The sequence below is a fragment of the Sebastes fasciatus genome, chromosome 7 (assembly GCF_043250625.1).
Source record: "Sebastes fasciatus isolate fSebFas1 chromosome 7, fSebFas1.pri, whole genome shotgun sequence".
Taxonomy (NCBI): domain Eukaryota; kingdom Metazoa; phylum Chordata; class Actinopteri; order Perciformes; family Sebastidae; genus Sebastes; species Sebastes fasciatus.
Window position 1 is genome coordinate 27,844,664 of NC_133801.1, and position 23,361 is coordinate 27,868,024.

A 23,361-nucleotide genomic window follows, 5' to 3' on the forward strand; every position below is an offset into this window, starting at 1 on the left:
GTACATTCACTTGATATTCTCAGAGCTAAACTAGCTCTGTCTTCTGCTCCACTCGCTTACACACATTCGCCGCCACTTTCTCTCTTGCTTCACCACTCACTTCCCAGGTACACACCAAGCGGAAACCTCCAGTGCTGAGCAGTGAAGCCAACGGGGAAGCGCCAAAACCTGCAGTTCATCAAACGGCCACTTGAGACGCTGGCTCCAAAAGGGAGTCACTCCCAATAGACCCCTCCATGTTAAAATGCCCAACTTTACAGCAGAAATAAACATGTTTACAGCCTGTTACAAAAAACGGTTTTGGTCTCTATAGCTAATTTACCCTTTCATGACAATTGTACGGGGGATGAATTTTTATATAACGCACCCGTTTAAATTATATTAAGGCTTATGTATGTAGCTGATGAAGTTGAAGTTGATTGCTTTTACTCTTGAGGCAGGACCAAAATACATGCCAGTCACAAGTTTGGACCAGTGGACTAATTCCCTTCCCTGTTAAATACTGCCCTGGTTTACATTTGGGTCAGGTTATGTTCAGATCAGAGGGTTACAGTTAGGGTTTGAAAATCGATTTATTCAGTGGAAAGTCCTTACAAGTGTAGTAATACAAGTGCTAGTGAGTGTGTAGCTAGACATGCATCTACAGCTGACAGAGGACTAATGGTTCTGCCTGTGGAAAGACAAACACTCCCCACTCCAGTTGTCGTCTGCTACACAACCTCACTCATATTCCTGTCAGTTCTACCAGTTTTTGGTAGAAAAAAAAAGCCAAAAATAAACATTTCATCCTCTGTCAGGCTTTGTAATGTGTCGATTCAATCCACGCCTCTTGAACCTTTGATTTTCCGGCATTCCCATAGTGATTAATAGCTCAATCTCAGGCTGGCTAATGAGTTTTATCAGGAGCCGCTGGTGATTAATTAGCAACAGCAAAGAGCATGTCACTGCTTTATTCTGGCTAAGCCATTTCTTCCATGCTCTAAATCTTCTCTCTACAAAGAGATAGCTCAGCCCCAGGTGACATTTTTAAACAGCTCTGAGGTTTGTAAGAGTTCCAGCTTTACAGGCTATATCACAAATACAGTACATGGCCCTTTAACAGTGGAACTGTGACAGTAGGTGTGGTTATTCAGCATGATTCATGTTGATTCATTCATCTCATAGGACCCTATTTTACACCTGGAGCAAAGCGCGTGCAGCACAACTGTCATTGCTAGTTTCAGACCGAGGCATTTTCCCGCCCAGCGCCCACGTTGTGTAAGTAGCAAATGTACTTGCGCCCATCTGTGCGCCAATGGGTGTGTTGGTCTTAAAATGAGTCAAAAAAGTAGTATACTTCTGTGTATTAGAAATGTAATTTATGTATGCAAAAGTTATTACAAGTATACTTTTACTTTTTGTGCTTAAAGTATATTTAACTAGTATTTTTGAGAGTGTAACTTCAAATTAGATGTCACTAAGTTCAACTTCAATGTACTAAAAATTAATATACTAATTCTGTGATACTTAAAGTGGTATTCCAGTGTACTTGTAAAAAATGTTTTACTTAATTGTAAGTGTATTGTAAATTGTACTTAAGTGTACTTTGAAAAAGTATACTAGATTGAAATACTTACAGTGCTAATTTAGTGTACTTATAAAAAGTACAATTATTTTCAAGTCCCTTATAATACTTTACTTATAATATTAGTATTATTTTTTTTAAGTGCATTTCACTTAATTGGAAGTGTATTTAAGTTTACTTACAAAAAGTGCACTTTAATATAAGTTTATTTTAAGAGACTAAATACAAACCCTTTGCCCCTTGCGCTTTACTTTGCGCACAGGTTATGTGCCGCTTAACTAGCAAAAGTGGAGTTGAACACGCCCTAAATGCACTTGCGCCATGCACTTTAGACCATGGCCTATAGATAGTTAAAATAGGGCCCTTAGAGGGAAACGTCTATGTCTGTATGCATGAGGGCTGCGTGTAAGTGTGAGGTTGCATGGGTGAAAACAAAATCAACAATTCAGGGGTGAGAACAGAAGCTTGTGGCCAGAAAGGAAGAGCTTTTTAGTAGGAGAGCACCGTGCCCAGGTTCCGCCAACTAGGGCCATCATCACCTCCAGATAGGTCTGCTGCATTAAAGACAGGCTGAAAAGCTCCATGATTTTTCATATTTATAAAATCTCACCTTGTCGATCGTCACATTATTATCCTGACAGTGGTTTCCTCCGAAGCAAGGAAACACGAACTGTTCTGCCCCTTGTGAATGATGTAATAGTCTGTCTCTGTAATAAGTAACCTTGGTCTGACCTGGAGTTGTCGTGGCCCTCTTTGTGCAATTACTGTCATTTTAAAAATGAAAGAATCTCTCACTGGCAAAAGAGGTGTGTATCTGTAGGCTGTGTACATAAGAGGTGTTCAACCTGAAGGTTGTGAACACGCCATTCACTACAAGAGAGAGTTTAAAGGTGATGCCAGAGAGAGCATGTGAAGTGTATTTATATCCATCTGTGTTTTATGTGCATAAAAACCCTAAAAGGAATTTAATGAATACCACCAAAACGGTTCTAAAGCTGGTTAAAGTGGACACTAGATACGGATTTGATTATGTGTGTGCTTCCTTTTTCAGGTTGAATATTGGGAAGAATGACCTGTTGACCTTTTATGATGGAGATGACCTTACAGCTAAAGTACTGGGTCAGTATGGTGGATCAAAGTCCCGATTTAAGCTCTACACCTCCACCGCAGACCTCACCATCCAGTTCCAGTCTGACCCTGCCACCAACATCTACGGCTATGGCAACGGCTTCATAGTCCACTTCTTTGGTAAGCCATAGCACCATTGCTCAGAGATAACTCAACCACTTAGAGATTTAACCCTTGGCACTCATTCATCAGAGAGTTCTGCCATCTACTGTTTTGCTGATATTCAGTATCTTTACATTGGACTATTTTCATGTCAAGTATTCAGTATTAAGGCAGTGACCCTGTAAGGCCCTATTTTTATTAGTGCAAGCACAACAACAAGTGCAAAGTGGTAGGTATTGAGCGCACAGACTGTGTGGGCGTCTCCAAGCGCACCTGCTATTTTAGTTCATAAATGTGCAGCGACCCAAAGTGCAAAAGGGCTAAGTGAAGTTGAGTATACAGTAGTGTTGATTAATAAATACACTCTCAGCCAGTCACATTCCTGGTCTCATAGCTGTGAAACAGCCGAGCCATGCCATATTACTCATAATTCTACTGTATTTCACATCATAAATGGTCACATTGTTTAGTAATTGAAGTGACAGCAACATTTGCACTGTAATGTATTTCAAAACTAAAACATGAAACATCACCTTTACTAAAGGAGAAAGGAGGAATTACAATATATGCAGGATTAATGAGCCCCCAGCATCTAAATAAACACCTAAATAAATGTCTGACTTTCATGCAGGAGACCGGAGTTGGCGTCTCATCACAAACACAATCGTAGAAAGTGAGAATTTTAAGAATGCTGATTTTAGATGTGAAATGTAGTCAATTAATGTAATCTAGGATTTTTATGGAATCGTAATATTGACAGGAATCTGTTTTAATTAGGACTATCAATTGATTAAAATATTTAATCACGATTAATCACATGACTGTCCATGGTAAATCGTGATTAATCGCAAATTAATCGCACAGTTTTTAACTGTTCAAAATGTCTCCATGACTTCTTCCATCCATCCTTCATGAATTTTCTATACAAAGTAAAAACTAACATTGTTAATTCTTCCTGCCTGTCGTCCGCCATGTTTTGAAAGTCACGTTTGATCGCCAGGGATTTTGCAAGATTTCCGTGTTTTTTTTTAATGGGGACTCTTGTTGTTCATGAATGAATCTGTTAGTGTGTGGTGTGCTCTTTTGGGCCAAATCATTGCTCTCCACACACTAAAGGAACAGAACTGTTCAATTGCAAACAACATGTCGTTATGTGTGGGCTCTCTCACATTTCCAAAATCTGTTAAGATCTGACAAATCTTTTAAGCTAGGCCACCCACATCCTGATTCCAGCTCTGTGCTTTTACCGTGCATCTTCTCATCTCCTGCTCGGTGAAGTATATTTCTCAGAATGTTGAACTATTATTTGATGTCGAGTGTAAATTAAGTGTAATATTGTTCAGATGTATCAGTGAATTCTACCCAGCTACAGAGAAGTTAGAGGAATGCATAGATGGATGGAAAAAGAAAAGGTAGCAAAGCAGCAGATTGGAGAGTAAAAAGGGAAGTTAGGCAAAATGAAAGAGAGGAGGAGGGAATTTGTTTTTTGCAGGTATATGGGACTTAAAAATGGAAGCAATAAGAGGCTGTCCGTTGTGTTGGCGGGGCCTTTCCATCAGCACCGCAACCATAGCCAGCACACTATATCTGATAAGAGTTAATGAATTCAGAGGAAAGGAAAGGGCTACAGAATACAGATGATCGACAAAGAGGAATAAAGGGAAGGAAAGCTTTTATTACGGGTTTTTCATGAATCTCATTGGTGGAATGTAAACACAAGACAGCAACATGGGCAGGTGTCAGAGAATGCTGCTTTTCTAGCGTCCAAGTGCAATTATTTTGGTGTGTTTGTCCAATTAGACTCCTAAGCAGAGGGCCTGAACCTGCTGCTGTGTGCCTGGGAATGAGCAGAGCAAAGCCAACAGGCCTGGCAGGTTACAGTCACCCCACAGGAGAGCTCATCTGAATTGCTGGAAAAAATAATGCCCCATGAAGGCATCCCTCAGTTTCAAGCCGCAAACCAAAATATATCTTCATGGAACATTTATGCTCTCTATCCAGGCAGATGCCAATTGGAAAAGCGACCAATAGAACATTAATGTCTTATTATCATTATAGCATTTGACAATTTTGACTGTGTGATTTTGGCCTGACTCAGACAAAAGTTAACTACCGTGAGAGACACGTCGTAAAATCTCTGGTCGTTAATCCATAACAGTGATCCTGAGAGATATCTACTGGCAGCAAATTAGAAGTTAGGTCCAGATTATTTTACAAACCCCCATTGAATCATGACATGAAATGAAATTGTTAGCACCCTTAGACATGAATACAAAGGCCTACATACCCAACACATTCTCACTCCCAACTCGTCAAGTACCGCCGCTTGGTCAGTGGACATATGCTTCAAACTATGACGCTCTAGGTACCCTTCTTGCCACCGTTTTGGATGTGTTAGGGACAGCGTGTCACTTTTGTTACATGCATAGTGTCTTTTCAAAATAGGCTCTCGTGTTCACAGGAAACGTACAGTTTATGCTTGCTACACGCATACAATCTCTTCAAAATAAACGTCCAACATAGGTTTTGTTTTTAAGTTTACTTCTGCAACAAAATCACTTGGTTAGGTTTAGGAAAAGATTGTGGTTAGGGTTAAAAGAAGTAAGTTCGTTACATAAAATAACTATGTATGTTACGTAACCGTTAGCAAATTACTGAAGTTACGTAACAAAAGTACTGTAAAATAAGTCAACGCCAAAATTAAAATACAAGACAATTAAACAAAACAGATTTAAAAATATATAATTTTTTGGACATACCACAGTTATGTGTATACTAAAGTTAGTACATTTTTTTTCACAAGCACTAGATCTATCTATCTATCTATCTCTCTATATATATACTATATATATGTATATATAGTATATATATAGAGATATATAGAGGGGACTTTCCGACAGTCAAGATATGCTTAAAACAAAGTAGTTCACACAAAAAATAAATAGCTGTGTGAAGATTGAAAAAAGAAAACTTGAGAGAGAAGCCACAAGCCCACCAATTCTGACGTTAAGCAGATACAGGCCAGTTTAGACGGCCTCTGACCCTTATGTTTGTTTGCTGATATGTGAGGTCAAAATGAGCTTTTTATTGACAACAATCTGTCAAGTCATTCTTCAGTCTTTCATAACATTATAATTGCTTCTTTTTTACAACTTTACCCAATGTTTCCAACATGAAAACTGAAAATTGAATAGATAACATGTGTTTTTAAAGATTTTTAAAGATTTTTTAAGATATTTTAAGATTTAACATCAACTATCAACTTTAAACAGCTTCAGTCAAAAAAGACTGAATAATTATTAAAACCCAAAACTTAATGTTTGACCAACTGGTGGTGCTGGAGGTAATACCATTGGATCATCAAGATCAAAGGTTCATCCTCTAAAGAACACGAGTGGGAAGATTCACATGGCAATCTGCCTGTGAGACAAGAGATATTTAGCTTTTAATGTTGATATTTTGGCGAGTGGGTGGCTCTAAAGGAAAGCTCATGGATCATTCAAGATGGAAAGAGTTGATCCTCTGCAGAGCATGAATGTGCCAAATAAATTTCATGGCAATGTGACACTTACATTTAGCTATTTCTTGTGTACCAATAGTAGAGAAAAGGCCAGTAAGTAATTGATAATATCAGCAATCATCCTCAGGGGACAATGAATACCCAAAAAATTTCCTGACAATTTAGCCAGCAGTTAAGATTTCTTGCTATGAATCAAAGCGTTGGGCAGACAGAGACTGATTGACTTACATTAGTAGCTTTATGTCCACAGCTTCCTTTAATCACTCAAACCTTATATTCATTTCCTAATTTCCTGTCTCCCTCGTAGAAGTAGCTCGTAATGACACCTGCCCCGAGCTTCCAGAGATCTCTAATGGCTGGAAGAGTACATCTCACCCCGAGCTGGTTCAGGGCACCGTGGTGACCTACCAGTGTTACCCTGGTTATCAGGTGGTGGGCGCCGAGCTGCTCATGTGCCAATGGGACCTCACCTGGAGCGGTGACCTACCAAGCTGTGAGAGAGGTTAGTACAAAAACCACTGCCACGACTACTGAATGATCTACTTGAGATGATACAAGCTTAGTACCAGAGAGTGTCCATCTTGACTTTAGCACCAACAAGGAAACACATGTAGGAGGTCATATTGGTACATCATTTCAGATAAATCTAACTAAATTTAAAAAAAAAATTAATTCAGTTTTAATTTTATTCAAAACGTATTCTTGAGCTTTGGGCCATGTCAGTTATCCTTGACAATAACCTTGGGTCCAATCCCAATGTCCCCCCAACAGCCTTAAGCCCTGAACCCTCAGGGATTTAACTGACATCACCTGGTAAATGCTTTGAGTGTGAGAGATTGCGAGGGCTTGAATTGGTATAAATACCAATGGGACAGCACTTTGCGGCGACACATCATGTTACCTTGACGATGCCAAAACACATTTTTTTTAATGTTTTTTTACTGCCTGATTTGAATGTTGTCCAGGCTCTTGCCTTCCAAATAATCAATTTACTCATTTTTGTCAAAACAGCATCATTAAGCAAAACTAAAAGAAATGGTTGATGAATAAACTAGGTGTGTAATATAGCCTATGCTTGCATTACTCTAATTTCATGTGTTTTTTATGTGCCATCTTAAATCCTTAATTTTAAGGTACCTGTAAGAGCCAAAACATGATGTATGATGTATACAGAGGTTGGTGTAATTCACTTTTAGGAACACTAGGTGGCACTGCATTAATTGACTGACCCAGTCACGGGTATATAAGTAAGGAGGTGTGTTGTTGGCGTGAGGGTTTAGCCCGGAAGGGCAAATGGTTTTTGACCGCAAGGACGCTGAAATGTTTGCTGTGTAGTTGTTGTTACTCGTTGCTATGGTAACCGAAGCATGCTTCCTTAATACCATATTAGGAATAAAGGAACTGTATTGTAAACCCAACGAGCGGACTCAGGGGCATTTGTACAGCACAACAGACAACTAAAGGTACCATCTACAGCGAAAAGCGCGTCAGTCCAGGGCTAATCACCTCAGTAGCTAAAGTATCAGACTTTAGCTCCTACAATTAGTCAAAAACCTGTCCTGTTGGAACTCCGTTGAAACGGCGGCACGTTTGGAACTCAACGGAGGCGACGCGGGAGGACGAGGAGAGCTGCCGGTGTGGATTTCGGCTGCGTTTGGAGGACGTCTGCAGCCATCCATGGGCGGAGGAGTTACGGAGGAGCTACGAAGCTAATGCTAACGCCGGCTGTGGAGCATCGGACCACGGCATCACTACAAGGCGCCCGACGCGGAGGTATCGTAGCGCTACACTGTGTAATGGCCATTTAAAGTGTGTGCACACATACGCGGGCGGAAATCCAATGCATTGGTTGCCGAAGCGGGCGGACTTTGGACTTTGCGCTGACTGTTTGTTACATTGACTGTTAAGTGACTGACTGTTAATCATGGAGAGTCGCGAAGCGGCGTCGGGCCGTTTTACCGGGACTGGTGCACAAACCGCTAGTGAGACTGGCGGTGTTGAAACACCAGCTGAGAAGCGGGTAGTAAAGCTCACCGTAAAAGCGCTTGCTGATAAACTGGAAAAGTTGCAAGACAGCAGAAGGGCTAAGCTAAACAAAATAACAAACATAAGAAAATCAATTCAAAGTTTGATGCTAATGGGTGATAAAGAACAAGTACAAAATGCTCTTGAAGAGTTGATTAATGTGTGTAATGAAGCTAAATGTGTGCATGAATCTCTGTTGGTTTTGTTGCCATGTGATGAAAAACATGTAACATGGTTTAATGCAAAAATGCTGGCACCAAATGAGTGTATTGCTGAGGCAAAAAGGTGGGTTTCATGCATTGAAGGTGACACACATGAAAAGGGTAATATTGAGGATGATATTCATCCAGATGACAGTGTTTCAAATGTTTGTAGCAAACACTCAAGCCACAAAAGTGTCAACAGTGGTAAGTCCAGTACCACATCCTCTGCCAGAATAAAGGTGGAGGCAGACAGAGCTGCACTCATGGCTCGCGTGGCCTCTTTAAAAGAAAGACAAGCTTTGGAGGAGCAAGAACAGCAGCTGAAGGGTCGGGTTGAGCAGCTGAAGAGGAAAAGAGAGCAGCTTGACTTGGAAGCTGAACTAGCTGCATCCACTGCTAAGCTAGCAGTATTGAGGGCATATGATGTGGGAAGCTCCTCTCAAGTACCATCAAATGGCATGAATTCCTATTTGCAAAGGGAAAAAAGGAAACTGGAATCTGCAAATGTATTGAATCCTTCTGCAAAGGAATACAAACCTGGATCATGGAAATCATCACAACAAAATGATATGACAAAAGGATCATTACTGTATAACAGGCCATTGGATATGAGACCAAATGAACATCAGCAGGAAAACAGTTTGTTGGGAACATCACAGCATCTGCAGTACCAACCAACAACTGCTCAGTTAAAGCCAGAGGAAAGGCAGCCTACATACCAGCATCTGGTCGGTCAACATCCAACTGTGGGCATACTTACCATCATGCACAGACAAAATGAAATCACAGCTGCTTTGGTTCAACAGCAGCGTTCACTGTCTCTACCACCGAGAGATATTCCCTTATTCGAAGGGGATCCTCTTCAATACAGGACATTCATCAAAGCCTTTGAGCAAGGAGTGGAGGAAAAGGCAGGACAAGCAGATTGTTTGTATTATTTGGAACAATTTACCAGAGGACAGCCACAAGAACTGGTACGTAGCTGCCAACATATGGCTCCTGAGCGTGGCTATGCAGTGGCGAAGGGTCTTCTACAGGAACACTTTGGAAATCAGTACAAAATTGCAACTGCTTATATGGAAAAGGCTTTGGCTTGGCAAATAATAAAATCTGAAGACGTGAAAGCACTCCAAGCGTACTCTTTGTTCTTACGTGGCTGTTGTAACGTGATGGGGGAACTCCAGTACATGGAAGAACTGGATATGCCTGTAAACATGAGAGCCATCATTTCAAAGTTGCCATACAAAATGAGAGAACAATGGAGGACAGTAGCTCACGACATAATGGAGAAAAGCAATAACAGAGCTTACTTCATTGATCTGGTCAAATTCATGGAGCGTCGTGTCAGAATTCTTTCCGACCCGCTGTTTGGCAACATACAGGAACCAACATCTGGCGTTACTGGGACAAAGCCTCTCACCATGTTTAAGCCACAGTCTGGATACAAGGTGAAGGGAAACATTGTTGCCACCACAGTAACATCTAAGGACTTGCCTGAGGGGGCTCAGGAACCAACATCAGATCCAGCCAAGGATGAAAAAGCTGAATGCCTCTGCTGTGCTCGTAGTCACTCATTGGACGAGTGCAAACAGTTCAAGGGAAAGACGCACAAGGAGAAAATTCTGTTTCTGAGGGAAAAGGGAGTTTGCTTTGCATGCTTAGGTGATGGTCACATGAGCAGGGATTGCAAGAGGCGCATGACATGCAAGGTTTGTGGACAAACTCATCCCACTGTGCTTCACATCAAAAGGCAAACAACAGCTTGGCAGCAGGAACCATCTCAACAGCCATATTCATTCCAAACATGTGGACATACAGGGGCCGGTGAGGACCGGTGTGTTCTATCCATTCTCCCTGTAAAGGTGAAATCTGCCAAAGGAAATCGCATTATTGAAACCTATGCCTTTTTGGATCTTGGTAGTTCAGCCACATTCTGCTCAGAACATCTAATGCAGAGGCTGAATGTTACAGGCAGAAGAACCAGCTTCTTGTTGCGCACAATGGGTCAAGAAACAGTTGTTCCAGCTTACTCCTTGACTGGTTTGGAGGTCTCTGATCTGGATGGTGATGACTTCTATATTCTCCCAGAGGTTTTCACACAGGAGAAAATGCCAGTTACCACTGATAGCATGGTGACACACGAGGACCTGGCTAAATGGCCCTACTTGTCAAAAGTTCACATTCCAAGCATCAAGGCAAATGTCGACCTGTTGATTGGAACAAATACTCCCAAGATATTGGAGCCTTGGGAGGTCATCAACAGCTGCGGGAATGGCCCGTATGCCATTAGGACTGTGCTGGGATGGGTTGTAAATGGGCCGCTGATTGGAAACAGTGGCACCCTGGAGGCAGGGCTTCCCTCCGCTAATGTGAACCGGATCTCTGTGTGTAAACTGGAAGAAATGCTAACCAAGCAGTACAATCATGACTTCAATGAAAGGAGTGAGGAGGAAAAGGAAAGGTCCAGAGAAGACCTCAAGTTTCTGGAAACTGTGGAGCACTCAGCGGTACTTCAGGATAGGAAGTATTGTTTGAAATTGCCCTTGAAGAGCAAGGAAGTCTATCTGCCTAACAACTTCGTGGTGGCAAAGCAAAGTATCCAGGGTTTGAGGAAAAGGTTCCTCAACAACAAACACTTGCACCAGGAGTATGCAGGGTACATGAATGCGCTCATCAGTAAGACCTATGCAGAGCCAGTACCTCAACATCAACTGCATCAGGAAAATGGTCCTACTGTCCAGCTCATTGGCTACTTTTTTGACTGGAGAGGGCTCAAGACATCAGTTGCCTGGTTCCTCAGGTTAAAGGTCGGGTTGTTAGGAAGGATTCGCCTACGAAAGCAGCTGGAAGCTTCTGAGGCTAACTATTCGGAGGAAACCAGTCAGGACAGACCAAAGCCACCATAATTGAAAGGCCAGTGACAAAACTCTGTTTGGCACATGGAGTTTAAATGCATAACTTGGTGTATTGTAACATTTGGCTCCTCTTTTTTGTGTATTTTGTTTGAATTGTTATGTCTGCCTACCATAACAATTAGGGGCCGGTGTGTAAGAGCCAAAACATGATGTATGATGTATACAGAGGTTGGTGTAATTCACTTTTAGGAACACTAGGTGGCACTGCATTAATTGACTGACCCAGTCACGGGTATATAAGTAAGGAGGTGTGTTGTTGGCGTGAGGGTTTAGCCCGGAAGGGCAAATGGTTTTTGACCGCAAGGACGCTGAAATGTTTGCTGTGTAGTTGTTGTTACTCGTTGCTATGGTAACCGAAGCATGCTTCCTTAATACCATATTAGGAATAAAGGAACTGTTATTGTAAACCCAACGAGCGGACTCAGGGGCATTTGTACAGCACAACAGACAACTAAAGGACCATCTACAGCGAAAAGCGCGTCAGTCCAGGGCTAATCACCTCAGTAGCTAAAGTATCAGACTTTAGCTCCTACAGTACCCTAATGTTTCTGTATGCCGTCCTCTGTGTACCTTTGCAAGCTGTGAATTGTGGATGATTCCCTCAGGCAAAGTCTGCAGACTTCCAGAAAGTGTTCATAAAGGGCTCAAAATGTCTGCCAGGTACTCAAGCACTTGACGATACACTGGGAAACTGTAAACCCTCACAGATTTTGCAGGAACGCGCCTACAAGTCCGGGAATCCGTGAGAGTGGACATTGGGATTGGGCCTATAAGTTATTTATCAATCATCAAACAGCTCCATCACCTTACAGGTAACTGTGTAACGCTGGCTGTCACATGACAGGCAGGAACCTAGTACGACTCAAGATAGCAAATTAAGAGCAAGTCCAAAATCTGTCATCTGATAAACCAACATGTTGTCATCCCAACTCGTCACATACTGACGCCTTGGCAGACCCCTCTGCATAATTTTTTGATCGCATTAAACACGTGTTTAATGTTGTGAATCAAACAAAACACATGCTTATTATTAAGCAACTCGCTCTTTAAACTACGTCACCACACTCCTGGTAGCAGATGGGTTTACATTGTAGTTAATGGAAAGCCCAGTGTGTGCCCAATGCATACTGGTGCTAAAGGGTGCCTTGTGTGGCGGTAATCTGTTTGACAATCAGTAAATCAGCACTTTAATGTGATGTGGCGTAAAATGTTCAGAATTCCAGGGCTATGTCTGAAATCACTTTGTATATGCTAGCTACATGTAGTGCACTGTATTTACCCTGACATTTCATTAGCGTGTCAAAATTAGCATTATGAATTTATCCACTATGTAGTCCACTCAAAAATTCCCATGGCATGTACATTACAAATTACAGTCATGTTTCAGTGGACACAAAATAATGATTTGTGTTTGTGTGTTCACTATGCATATACTATGGACTGTCTGTTATATACTGTAGATAATGCTGAATGGATGATTGAATGAATGAGGGAGTTTTTATTCATAGCTTGGTCACATAGATTTTCCACCACGCCACATATGCAAAACCTAACTACAGTAATGCAGGACAAGAAGAATGACAGATGGTTTCTCAGAGAGACACTCTTGCATAGTAGTCACATCGGATCTACATCTAAACCCTGAAACCAATTTGTAATCGTACAGCAGCCATTTCAGGAAATGAGTGAAAGCAAAAATGAAATGACTTTGCAAAACACGACTCATCAAATCTACAAGTCTGGTTTTCATTAGGTTATTACACACACACACACACAAAACAGTAACCAGCCCCACTGGCAGTAGACGGGGACCTCGGCTCCAGCATGGCTGACTTCCACCCTGTGTTTCTGGCCTAGCTGGCCCCTCTCCTGCTGGAACCACAACAGGCCTGACTGGATGCCGGGACAGACGCAACTCATTTCTTAATCCCGCCTCTGTGGGCTCATGTAACCTGGCTCAGACAGACAGAGCTGGACTGTCTGATATTTTCTTTACAAACAGAGGGCCCCTGATGATGAGGCTTTTAATGCTCTGTACTGACCTCCGATGCAAGCAAAGTAGGCAAAGCTTCTGTTATAAGATCCACGTTATATCTACAATGTATATGACAGTGTAAATTGTATTTTTACAATGGAAAAACACATTCAGAAATCTAAACAATATAGCATGCTTTGTAAAAAAAAAAAAACATGATTAAAAAAGGTTATTTTTTATAAAACGGTCTATATAATGGACTATATCCTATATTGTGACTATATTGTTGAAATCTCTTGAGAAAATAACAAGCACCGCCCACCAGCCGGAGCACAGCCAATAGGAATGTGCAATAGAAAATGCTCTCTCTGAAATGACCTGTGATTGGCCAAAGTCTTCCATCACAGGCTCGATTTTTTTAATGTATTCACCTACTGCAAATATTTATTTTTGTATTATATTATAATGTCATCTCAGTTGATTCCGTCTTGTACACCTTCATAAAGCTCAACTGGTTTACTCATACATTGGTACATCTTTACCTTTTCACAGACCAGCTGGGTTGGTAAACATGAATGTGAATTGTACAGTTTGCTGATGTTTAGTTGAGAACATCTCTCTGTCTAGGTGAGACAAAGGAAGACAGAAAATGTTGGTTGTCAATAACCAACCTTCTTTCTTTCTTTGTCTGTCCATCCAGTGGTGTCTTGCGCTGACCCTGGAAAGGTGGAGCACAGCAGGCGGGTGCTTTCAGGTCCTCATTTCACCGCGGCTTCAACCATCCAGTACATCTGCAACAAGGGCTTCACTCTGTCTGGAAACAGCCTGCTCACCTGCTACAACCGAGGGTCCTCGGGCCCGAAGTGGAGCCAGAAGTTGCCGAGATGCCTGCGTACGTATACAAGTTTATCTCGGGGCCTACGTTTAGTTAAACCAGAAACTGAGTTTAAATCATCAGACACTAAAATTATATTTTTTTTATTTTGCCAGCCAGGAAGTGCTTGTCTGATCAATCTCGCCCACTTAATGCAGTGATTGGCCAGGTGTGTGGAGGTGTGAAAGTAGTGGGCGGGATTGGACCTTCTCTCTCAAGCTCTTGTACAATTACTCCTGTGACTTGGATGACTGTTTCCTGTTACACCCAAAACACATCTGTGATTAATTAAGAGACTAAATACAACCCTGTTGCCCTTTGCGCCTTACTTTGCGCCCAGCTTATGTGCCGCTTAATTTGCAAAAGTGGAGTTGGACACGCCCTAAATGCACTTGCGCCATGCACTTTAGACCACGCGCTATAGATCGTTTAGAGAGGGCCCTTATTGTTCGATGGCACTGAGTAATACTTCATTTAACCTGACAACGGAAATTACTTTGGAGAAGACATTGTTATGGTCATTGTTATGCATGAGATGGAGTTCATGAGAAAAAAACAATTATTATATCAAAAAACAAAGAATTGTACTTCAAAAAATGATTCAACCACTGCAGAGAAGGATGCATCATGATGTGAAAGTGGAACAGTCTCTCAGATATCACAGACATATTTTCATTCCTAAATGCAATTTACCTTCAACCTACCTTCTTCTTCGAGTTCTTGGAAAACTCAAGTATGACAGTATTTCATTTTCTTCCATGCTGATCACTGTGGGGGCCCAATTCTGACTGGCACAATTAAATTTAATGATGCAGCTTCATAGACTTTTAGTTTTGGTGATTTTGCAGGTCCAGTGTCTTGGTTAAAACTGACATTGAGTTCACATAATGCCATTGTTTCAACCTCATTTCAATGACCTGCTGTCACCTGTGAATCAGCAAAGCCGTGCCTAGTGGGTCTGGGTTCAGGACCAAAGGTTTTAAAGGAACAATTCAGCATTGAGGGGGATATATTGGTAGAAAAAGAATATAACATAAATAAGTATGTTTTCTTTAGTGTGTAATCAACTGAAAATAAGAATCGGGATCTTCATCTTAGAATGAGCCGTTTATATCTACATTCAAAGTGGGTCTTGTTCAGGGAGCCGGCCGCCATTTCTACAGTAGCCCAGAATGGACAAACTAAACACTTCCTCTATAGATAGAGCCATTCGCGTTTTCACATTTTCGCACCGGCCACCGTATAGTTCTCGTACACGCTTGGCACACGGGAGAGGTTTCAATTGGTTGCAATATGCACTCTCACCGCTAGATGGCGCCACATCCTACACACTGTACCTTTAAAGGCCTCAGTGTGCTCCAAACAAAGTACTAGTCAGGTGTCTAACAGCATCTGAACCCACCCTCCCCCCCCTTCCTTTCAGATGGAAGGTGCTATGACCAACATTTTTTGTAACTTTACAAAACAGACAATCACAGCCACTGTATGCAGGGATAGAGGTGGGAAGGTGTTAAAGTAGGCACACATACTATTGAGTAGTACAATTTCTGACCCCGATTTCAAAATAACCATGTAACGCGTGTGTGTGTATTTACCCCACACTGTGTGTGGCACTGAAGTTGCAGTGAGGGGAGTTTTTCTGATTTTAATCAGTAGACAGGTGTTTACAGAAGCACTTCTTTTTTTGTGTGTAACCTCCCGCTGATATAATTTGTGCACAGGTTGTATTAATATATTTTGAATTTTTTTCTACAATCACACATCGTTTCTACACTGAATTTTTCTGGTGTTTTTTCACCTGTTTACAATGGCTGATATACAACCTCAGTGAAATTATTACTGAACATCATTTCTGTTCAAAATCGTATTGACCCTTATAGTCATAGTCATCCTCTGAGGAACGTTAATGTGCTCAGCACATTTCATGGCAATCTGCCAGTTAGATTTTGACATTCTTTGTGTAAAAGTGGACATTTTTAGCTTGACAGGGATTAGAAAGATGGAAAGATGGAGTCATCCACTGTGAATATCCATACCTAATTTGATGGCAGTCTGGACATCCTCCACTGGCCCCACTGAGAGAAAATAATAATATTGTTAGGAAATATTAATAGAACATTGTCATATCTGCCTACAATGCACATTTCCTACACAGTCTTGTCAATCTGAACTGTTTCTCCCATTTAACTCCAGCTGAGACTTTTGAGCCGTGCGGTAACCCAGGAACACCTACATATGGGATCCCCAGCTCCAATAAGCTCCATTTCCAGGCTGGAGAGACCCTCCACTACTCCTGTCTCACCGGCCACCAGCTGCTGGGTGAGCCTGTTCTCCATTGTGTCCCAGGACACCCATCCCAGTGGAGTGGGCTGCCACCTGTCTGCAAAGGTAAGGAACTGCAGCCTGGTGTCTTTTCTACATTGTCAGGTCAACTTCAGTAATGTCCAAGGGTCCTTAAAAATCTGCTTCTTAAAAAACATGATCTAATTTAAGACCATGAAAACACGAAAATCTATGAAATCCTTAATAAATATTATTAAATACAAATACACAAATAAGCCAATAAATTAAATTGCTAATAAGTTGAATAATTCAATATTTTTTTATAGCTCAACTCAGCTGGTTAAATCCGGTAGTCGTGCCAACTAAGTCATTTAATTGGTTGAACAGTGTTTCATGCAAGCCATGTCGTCACATTATGAAGTAAGAGCGTCTATGGAAGCAAAACAAGGACATAATATGCATAATTTTATAAGAAACTGAATTACCATTACCAATACCATTGAATTAATGTCAAGATTAAAATGACCCTCTTAAAAGGAGGTAAATTGCAACCTAATAAATCCAGATAGATGAACCCCCCTCCATGACAGATCAACCACCAGCCCCCAGTGTACACTTTCTACACACTAGACTAGAAAAGCACTATATAATTGCAAGTCCATTTACCATTTAAGTGACTAATGGGGACAAAACTTTTTGAAATTGGCCCAGTATTGAAGGAGAACGCTGCAGCCGCTAAACGGGCTGTGATGTAATCATTTGGGGCAACCTGGCACCATCACAAATCAGCTAAATATTCAGCCATGACATTGAAAATCTTTTAGCACTAAGCTACGCTTCCTGTAGTCCAACACAACAAACTCTGACAACACCTGCGTCCCGTGGCACTCCTCTCTCCAACTCTCAATCACGTTTCCACCGTTGTCTTCCGGCAACAAGTCACATACAGTATAACAAACAGAAAGCGAAAAGGTTGACTTTAATTGCACTTGTATAGTTCATAGTTGTTTACTTCTATTCTTATACTAGTTGCATATACCTCTTATTTTATTTATTTATTATTATTCATTATTTTCACTCTATTTATCTGTACTTATTGCTGTCTTTGTGCTGTTGCAACACCTGCATTTTCCCCTCTCAATAAAGGCTTCTCATCCCTTATCTCCTATCTTACCCAAGTAAAATATATTGCAAAATCAGTCATCTAAACATTTATACTTACATTTATATTTGCTCATAAGATTCAAGTGTTATAATCCAAACTAAAATACACTTTCAAAATTGCCCATTTGAAAAAAAAATAAAACTTTTGAAATGAAAGTTACTATAGTTAACAGGAACAAAAATGTAATACTGAGTTGAGTTTCAATGGTTCGTCGTAGTATTTTACATTTCAACGGTTAATTTGTATTATCTGTATAATATACGTAGTTCAATTGATTCATTTCATTATGTGGTACAGTATAATTAGAAAATGGCATGTGTAGTCTGTTGTCAACTCTACCACATATTATTTTGAATTTTAGCAGATTACAGGTGTGAACTGTTAAATGCATGGTCTGATTAACCTGCTAGGGGGCTTCTGGGACCCTTAGTTGGCTGCTTTGGTCTTGGCTGAATGAATTCAGAATGAACATTTCATCTTGGTGAGTGTCGGCAGTGCACTTCTTTCTGCAGTGACTACTGACCTAACACAAAAGGACATGAGTGAGACCAGTTCTCCTCGCTTCCTTGTACTTACTAATAAGCAGGAATACATTTTTCCTCACCCCCTTTTTTTTTGCTGCCTTTTGTTTCAGAAATCCTGCACTCCTAAAGCTATGCAAAGAATGACGAAAGTTCCTCTATACGGTCTTGATAAACACAATTAACTCATGTGAACCCTGAATATTTTTTTTATTTATTTTTTTGATTGCGCCTTTAAACTTTATTTATCTTAGGGTTTTTGTGTGACTGTATGACCTTTTGTTGTAATTTCTGGTTTTGTGTTATATCAAGCATGTTGTCCTCGTATATTTTTACTTGAGTAATACTGTAAATATTGTACCTCAATGTGTGTTGGAAAGATGAAACTGAAATAACATTAGTCAAACCTGGAAAAGCTTAAAATAATAAACAAAACACAGTATCTGTTCAGTTTCATATGTGGCATGAGTCAAAACATTTTGCTGGAACTATACTTTATCTTGTGCACTTGTTCACACGCTGTCTCAAAAATCCCATCATTCACATGACTTTACATTCCGGTGTGGGCATTTGGACAGCCACACGATCCCTTAAATCCTCTCTATTATTTAGTGACTCTATCAGAAGACAGTCTGAAAGACAATTTAACAAAACAAGAAACAAGCTAAACAAAAAAGACTGAGCGTGTTTCAAAAAAGCAGGAAAAACACATCAGTCACAGTGAAAGGCCGGAGAGGAAAAGTATTTATTTATTTATTTTTTAAATGAATCTTTGTTTTGTTGTCCTGACACTTTGAAGAAGGTTGTTCCAGTCTAGAGGCTGAAATAACAAAAGAGTGGCCTTTAGTTTGAGCTAGCACAAGTGCACAAAACAGCCAGACTGAAGGAGATACCTGTCAGGGTGCTGGTGAAGATGTGTTTGTGTTGTGCTTCATGTAGAGATTTCTGTACTTGCCATTATACTCCTGCCTTATTCCTGAGCGTGTGATGGGACAAAAATATATTTTTTTGCAAGCATATGAATTATATTTTACAGTCATGCATAGAACTATTTTATTTGAGCAAATCAAAATTTTGGTTCATCATGTCATTCAACAAGTCAAATGGATGAAATATGTTGAATATTCATCTGTGAAAAAAGAACAGACAGACAGACTGAGTTAAAACAAATTGAGCCGATAATTTTTTTTTATGTTTTTGTAATTCATTAAGCCATTTCCCCCCATGATTAACATTTCTGCTGTATTCTCCTCAGCCCAACCGGAGTTTGATGAGCACAGATTAGCTGGTGAGTTATGCCAAGAAGTTATTTTACCTGCACGCCTTGGGTCTTAATGAACATAGAAGATTCTAACTATTCTAATTTGTGCTAACAATATTTCAAGTTTTCAGCAATTACAAAAAACAACTTTAAAGGTAAAATTAATAACATTAAGCCACTATTACATTCTCCCTTCTCCGTTCTATTGCACCCACTTCAAAACAACTGGTTGGCCAGTTTGTTGCACAGCCTGCATATTTTATGGTTGAGTGGAATGACTCACAGACAGTCACAAGTCAAGTGATGAATCTTTTCTACATTTTTCAACATTTAGCTATAGATTAGGGGTGTGTGTGTGGTGTGACATGCACGTGGCCAGGTGTTATCAATCCACTTGACGAAGGCGACTTCAACCGCAGATGCTTTACTACAATCTTTTTGATCCATATAGGCGGTTTCTGTATAACGTTAGTTAACTGGATGCAACCATCACTAATGCTAAGATGCTAACGTCGCTCCTCAGGAATTGAAGCTGTTATTTCTTCTTATTTTGACAATCTAACGTTTTAATATGTCTAATGTTTAAATATGCCGAATTGTAATTTTATGGGTTATTGTTGTTCGGATGCTAAGACAGCTAATATTGCTAACGTCAGCTGTCACGGTAAATAATATTCACTTATCCTGCAGCCTGATGGAGACATCAGTGTCAAACTCAGCCATTTATTCAGTTTTTTCAACACTAACTGGCAACTTGATCACTGACGACACAGACATACCACGTGATACCAATGTCGTTAAACTATTGGCTCACAAGCCTTGCTAGAAATGGGAACCAAAAGTCAGATATCTTCCACAATGATAAAACAAAACATAATTTGTTTTTAAGGAAAAGCCATACTTTTATTTGCCACCTTTCTAAAAAGCTCTGTGGATTTCTCTTTTTAATTATTTGTCTACATGAAAATAGTTATCAATATAACCTTTAATTTATGTTGCACCTTTAAAGTTAGCTAATTGGTTTCTAATGAGTTAACTTCTGCTGAGAGTTAAGAGACATGATGTGCTCATACAGTAGAATAGTTTGTTCTAAACATAAGTAATGATAACATTTTTACCTGTCAGTAAATTATGTATTTAAATCCCCCCCTTCTTTCTCCAATAGTGTCTACTGCAGCCTTAAGAATGGAGGGGGCCCAAGTAGCATTTGCTGTCTTCATCCCCACCATCCTCCTCCTCGTCCTCTTCATTGGGATCTACCTCTACTTCACAAAGTAAGTTCAAATGATCAGTGAAGAAGGGAAAAATGGTTGACGTGTTTGTATAAATTAATGTGACCTCAGTTGCACTTTATCACTGATATAACTCAATAAATCATGATTTTATCAATTGTCATTTGTATAGTTCCCTTTGTAGCACAGTCAAAGAGACAAAACTCCGGTGCAGTAGTGCTGCTACCACTTTGGACTGAAAACACCATTTAGTCCATGGCCATGGATGTATAAAGAGACATCAGTAAATCAAAGGATAATTTTTTTTTTAATTAAATCAACTTCCCAATGGGAACACTTAAATAGCCCTCAATTTCACCTAATATAACAACAAAAATGGTTCTAAAGTCTTCACCAACCCTCCCTTTGCACAAGGTGCACTGTCAAACGGTGAGAATAGTAGACAGTGTAACACTACAGCCCCTTTAGAGAAAAAGCTATTCAATAAATAGACACCATGATTTACTAAGGTCTCTTGAGTCTCCTGCATGGTGCATGTGATCTTTTAGTAACATTATGTTCTGATCTCTTGGACAAAAGAGGGAGTTTGGACAGCTTCCGTCTGAACGGAATGAACTCAAAGAGTGGCGAATGCAACTATATTTAGTCAACCGCATTTTAAAAATAGCTGTACCAGGATTAGGATCAAGGATTTCAGCACACAATGACGAAAAATAGAAGACCAAAGTGTGACCCAACCAGAACATACTGTATGACGCAGAGAAGGCAAAACGAGGTCATAAAAATGATTTGTCCTGCTGTATTGAAGAGGTGTATTCACTTCATAATTGTTGCTGCCATTATTTCAGGATGATAATGACTTCCTACATAGTACTGGAAAACGTATTTCTTTCCTTCTTTGTCATGAATGTATTCCCCCGTCTGTGCTCAGGGTTCAGAGGAAGCCACTACAGCTCTCCCTGTCCTCCAACTTACCATATGAAAACATCACCGGAGAATCTACATTTGACAACTCAGTTTATGAGACAACGGTGAGTCAACATATGTCAGACTGAAATGGTTGGCATGTGTGTTTGTGTGATGGGAATTTTTGACTGGGCCCGATACCGGGTGTTTTGTCTGCTGCATTATTCTGAAGCACCAGACTCTTAGTCCATCTGCTGTGTTCCTCAGTCCTTCCTTGCCTCTCTCTCCCAATGCCCAACATCACTGGACCCTTGGTTTGAGACCAGAGACAGTCTAACCTGCCGAGCGGGCCTTGGGGTCAAAAATAAGTTGGCGGGCCCCTATTAACCCCCCATTCATCTGGCTGTCTGCATAATGTGGACAGTGTTTCTAGACTACTTCATGGCTCCGGACTTTCTGTGGATATAAACAAATCAATTTGGGAATATGCTACATGTAAGCACAAAACTGAAACTAGAATGGCACTCGGAGAGCGCAGTACTCCGCCAAGAAGCCCGAGTACGATTGCCCCCCCTCTCCGTTCAGCTTGCGCCATCATCCACGTGTATTTTTGTTTATGTTGAGATCAGCTGAACGTAGCAGAGCATCATAGAACACTTCATTCAAACTGGACAGAAACAAAATAAAACTCACCTAAACTGTCGTCGTTACTCTTTCCAACAATCACCAAGTGTGCTTTGGTCGAACTCAACTGTAATTTCACCGAGTTTAATGTGAAAAAACGTTGAATCTACAGTTTCTTTATGTTGAGATCAGCTGTTCTGTGACAGAAACAAAATGAAACTCACCAATACTGTCGTCGTCGTTAGTCTTTCCAACAATCACCAACTTGTATGGTACGGTACGGAGCGTTCACACTAATCAATCGAACTGGACTTTGGGGACAAGTGTACTGGGATCCGGGCCCTGGTCCCTGATGTGAAAGTACACTTAAACTTGCATTCTTTCTAATAGCCAGCAGGAGGCGACTCCTCTGGTTGCAAAAAGAAGTCTGATTGTATAGAAGTCGATGAGAAAATTGATTTATTACCTCAGTAAACATTGTAAACATGAGTTTATTGTCTCAATCGCTAGTTTCAAGTCTTCTTCAATACAGCATGATGTACATTTAGTAAATTATGATTCACCCTGTGCATGATGTAAATCATACCCCCCGTGGGCACACGCTTATGTGATTGGCTGAAAAAGAGGGAGATATCTGATTGGATGCAGATAATTCACTGTTGAAAAAAATGCATTTGTGGATCGGGCGACGTCGGGGAGTCTCAAAAACCCCACACACAAATGCAGTGAAGTTCACAAATGACAAGCAGTTTGTAAATGCAGGGACAACAGTTTGTATATAAATGTAACAACATCCAAATATGTTTTGGATGAAAATTGCAAATATTTTTTTAAAATACATATTCATAAATACAAATATTTGTGTGTGCATCAGAAATATATTTGTGAACCTTATTTATATGTGGATTTTTTTTACATTTATGCACAACGATAACTTTTTTTGTGTGCATTGAAAATTATTTTTTGTGGAGAGAGTCATTTATATAAATCACAAAATACATTTGTGAATCTTTCTGTGTGCCATCCATCCATCTTCCATCCATCTTCAACCGCTTATCCGGGA

General features: G+C 40.4%; 1 protein-coding gene across 1 annotated transcript in view; it reads left to right on the forward strand.

The window, feature by feature from the left end:
• Nucleotides 1-23,361, forward strand: part of sez6b (seizure related 6 homolog b) — a 200,106-nt gene that overhangs the window by 170,935 nt on the left and 5,810 nt on the right. Inside the window, exons 10-16 of the mRNA XM_074640064.1 lie at nucleotides 2,616-2,812; nucleotides 6,622-6,816; nucleotides 14,133-14,324; nucleotides 16,500-16,694; nucleotides 19,531-19,563; nucleotides 20,702-20,810; nucleotides 21,700-21,799. Of these exons, the coding sequence (XP_074496165.1) occupies nucleotides 2,616-2,812; nucleotides 6,622-6,816; nucleotides 14,133-14,324; nucleotides 16,500-16,694; nucleotides 19,531-19,563; nucleotides 20,702-20,810; nucleotides 21,700-21,799 (1,021 nt within the window). The remainder of the gene's footprint in view (nucleotides 1-2,615; nucleotides 2,813-6,621; nucleotides 6,817-14,132; nucleotides 14,325-16,499; nucleotides 16,695-19,530; nucleotides 19,564-20,701; nucleotides 20,811-21,699; nucleotides 21,800-23,361) is intronic.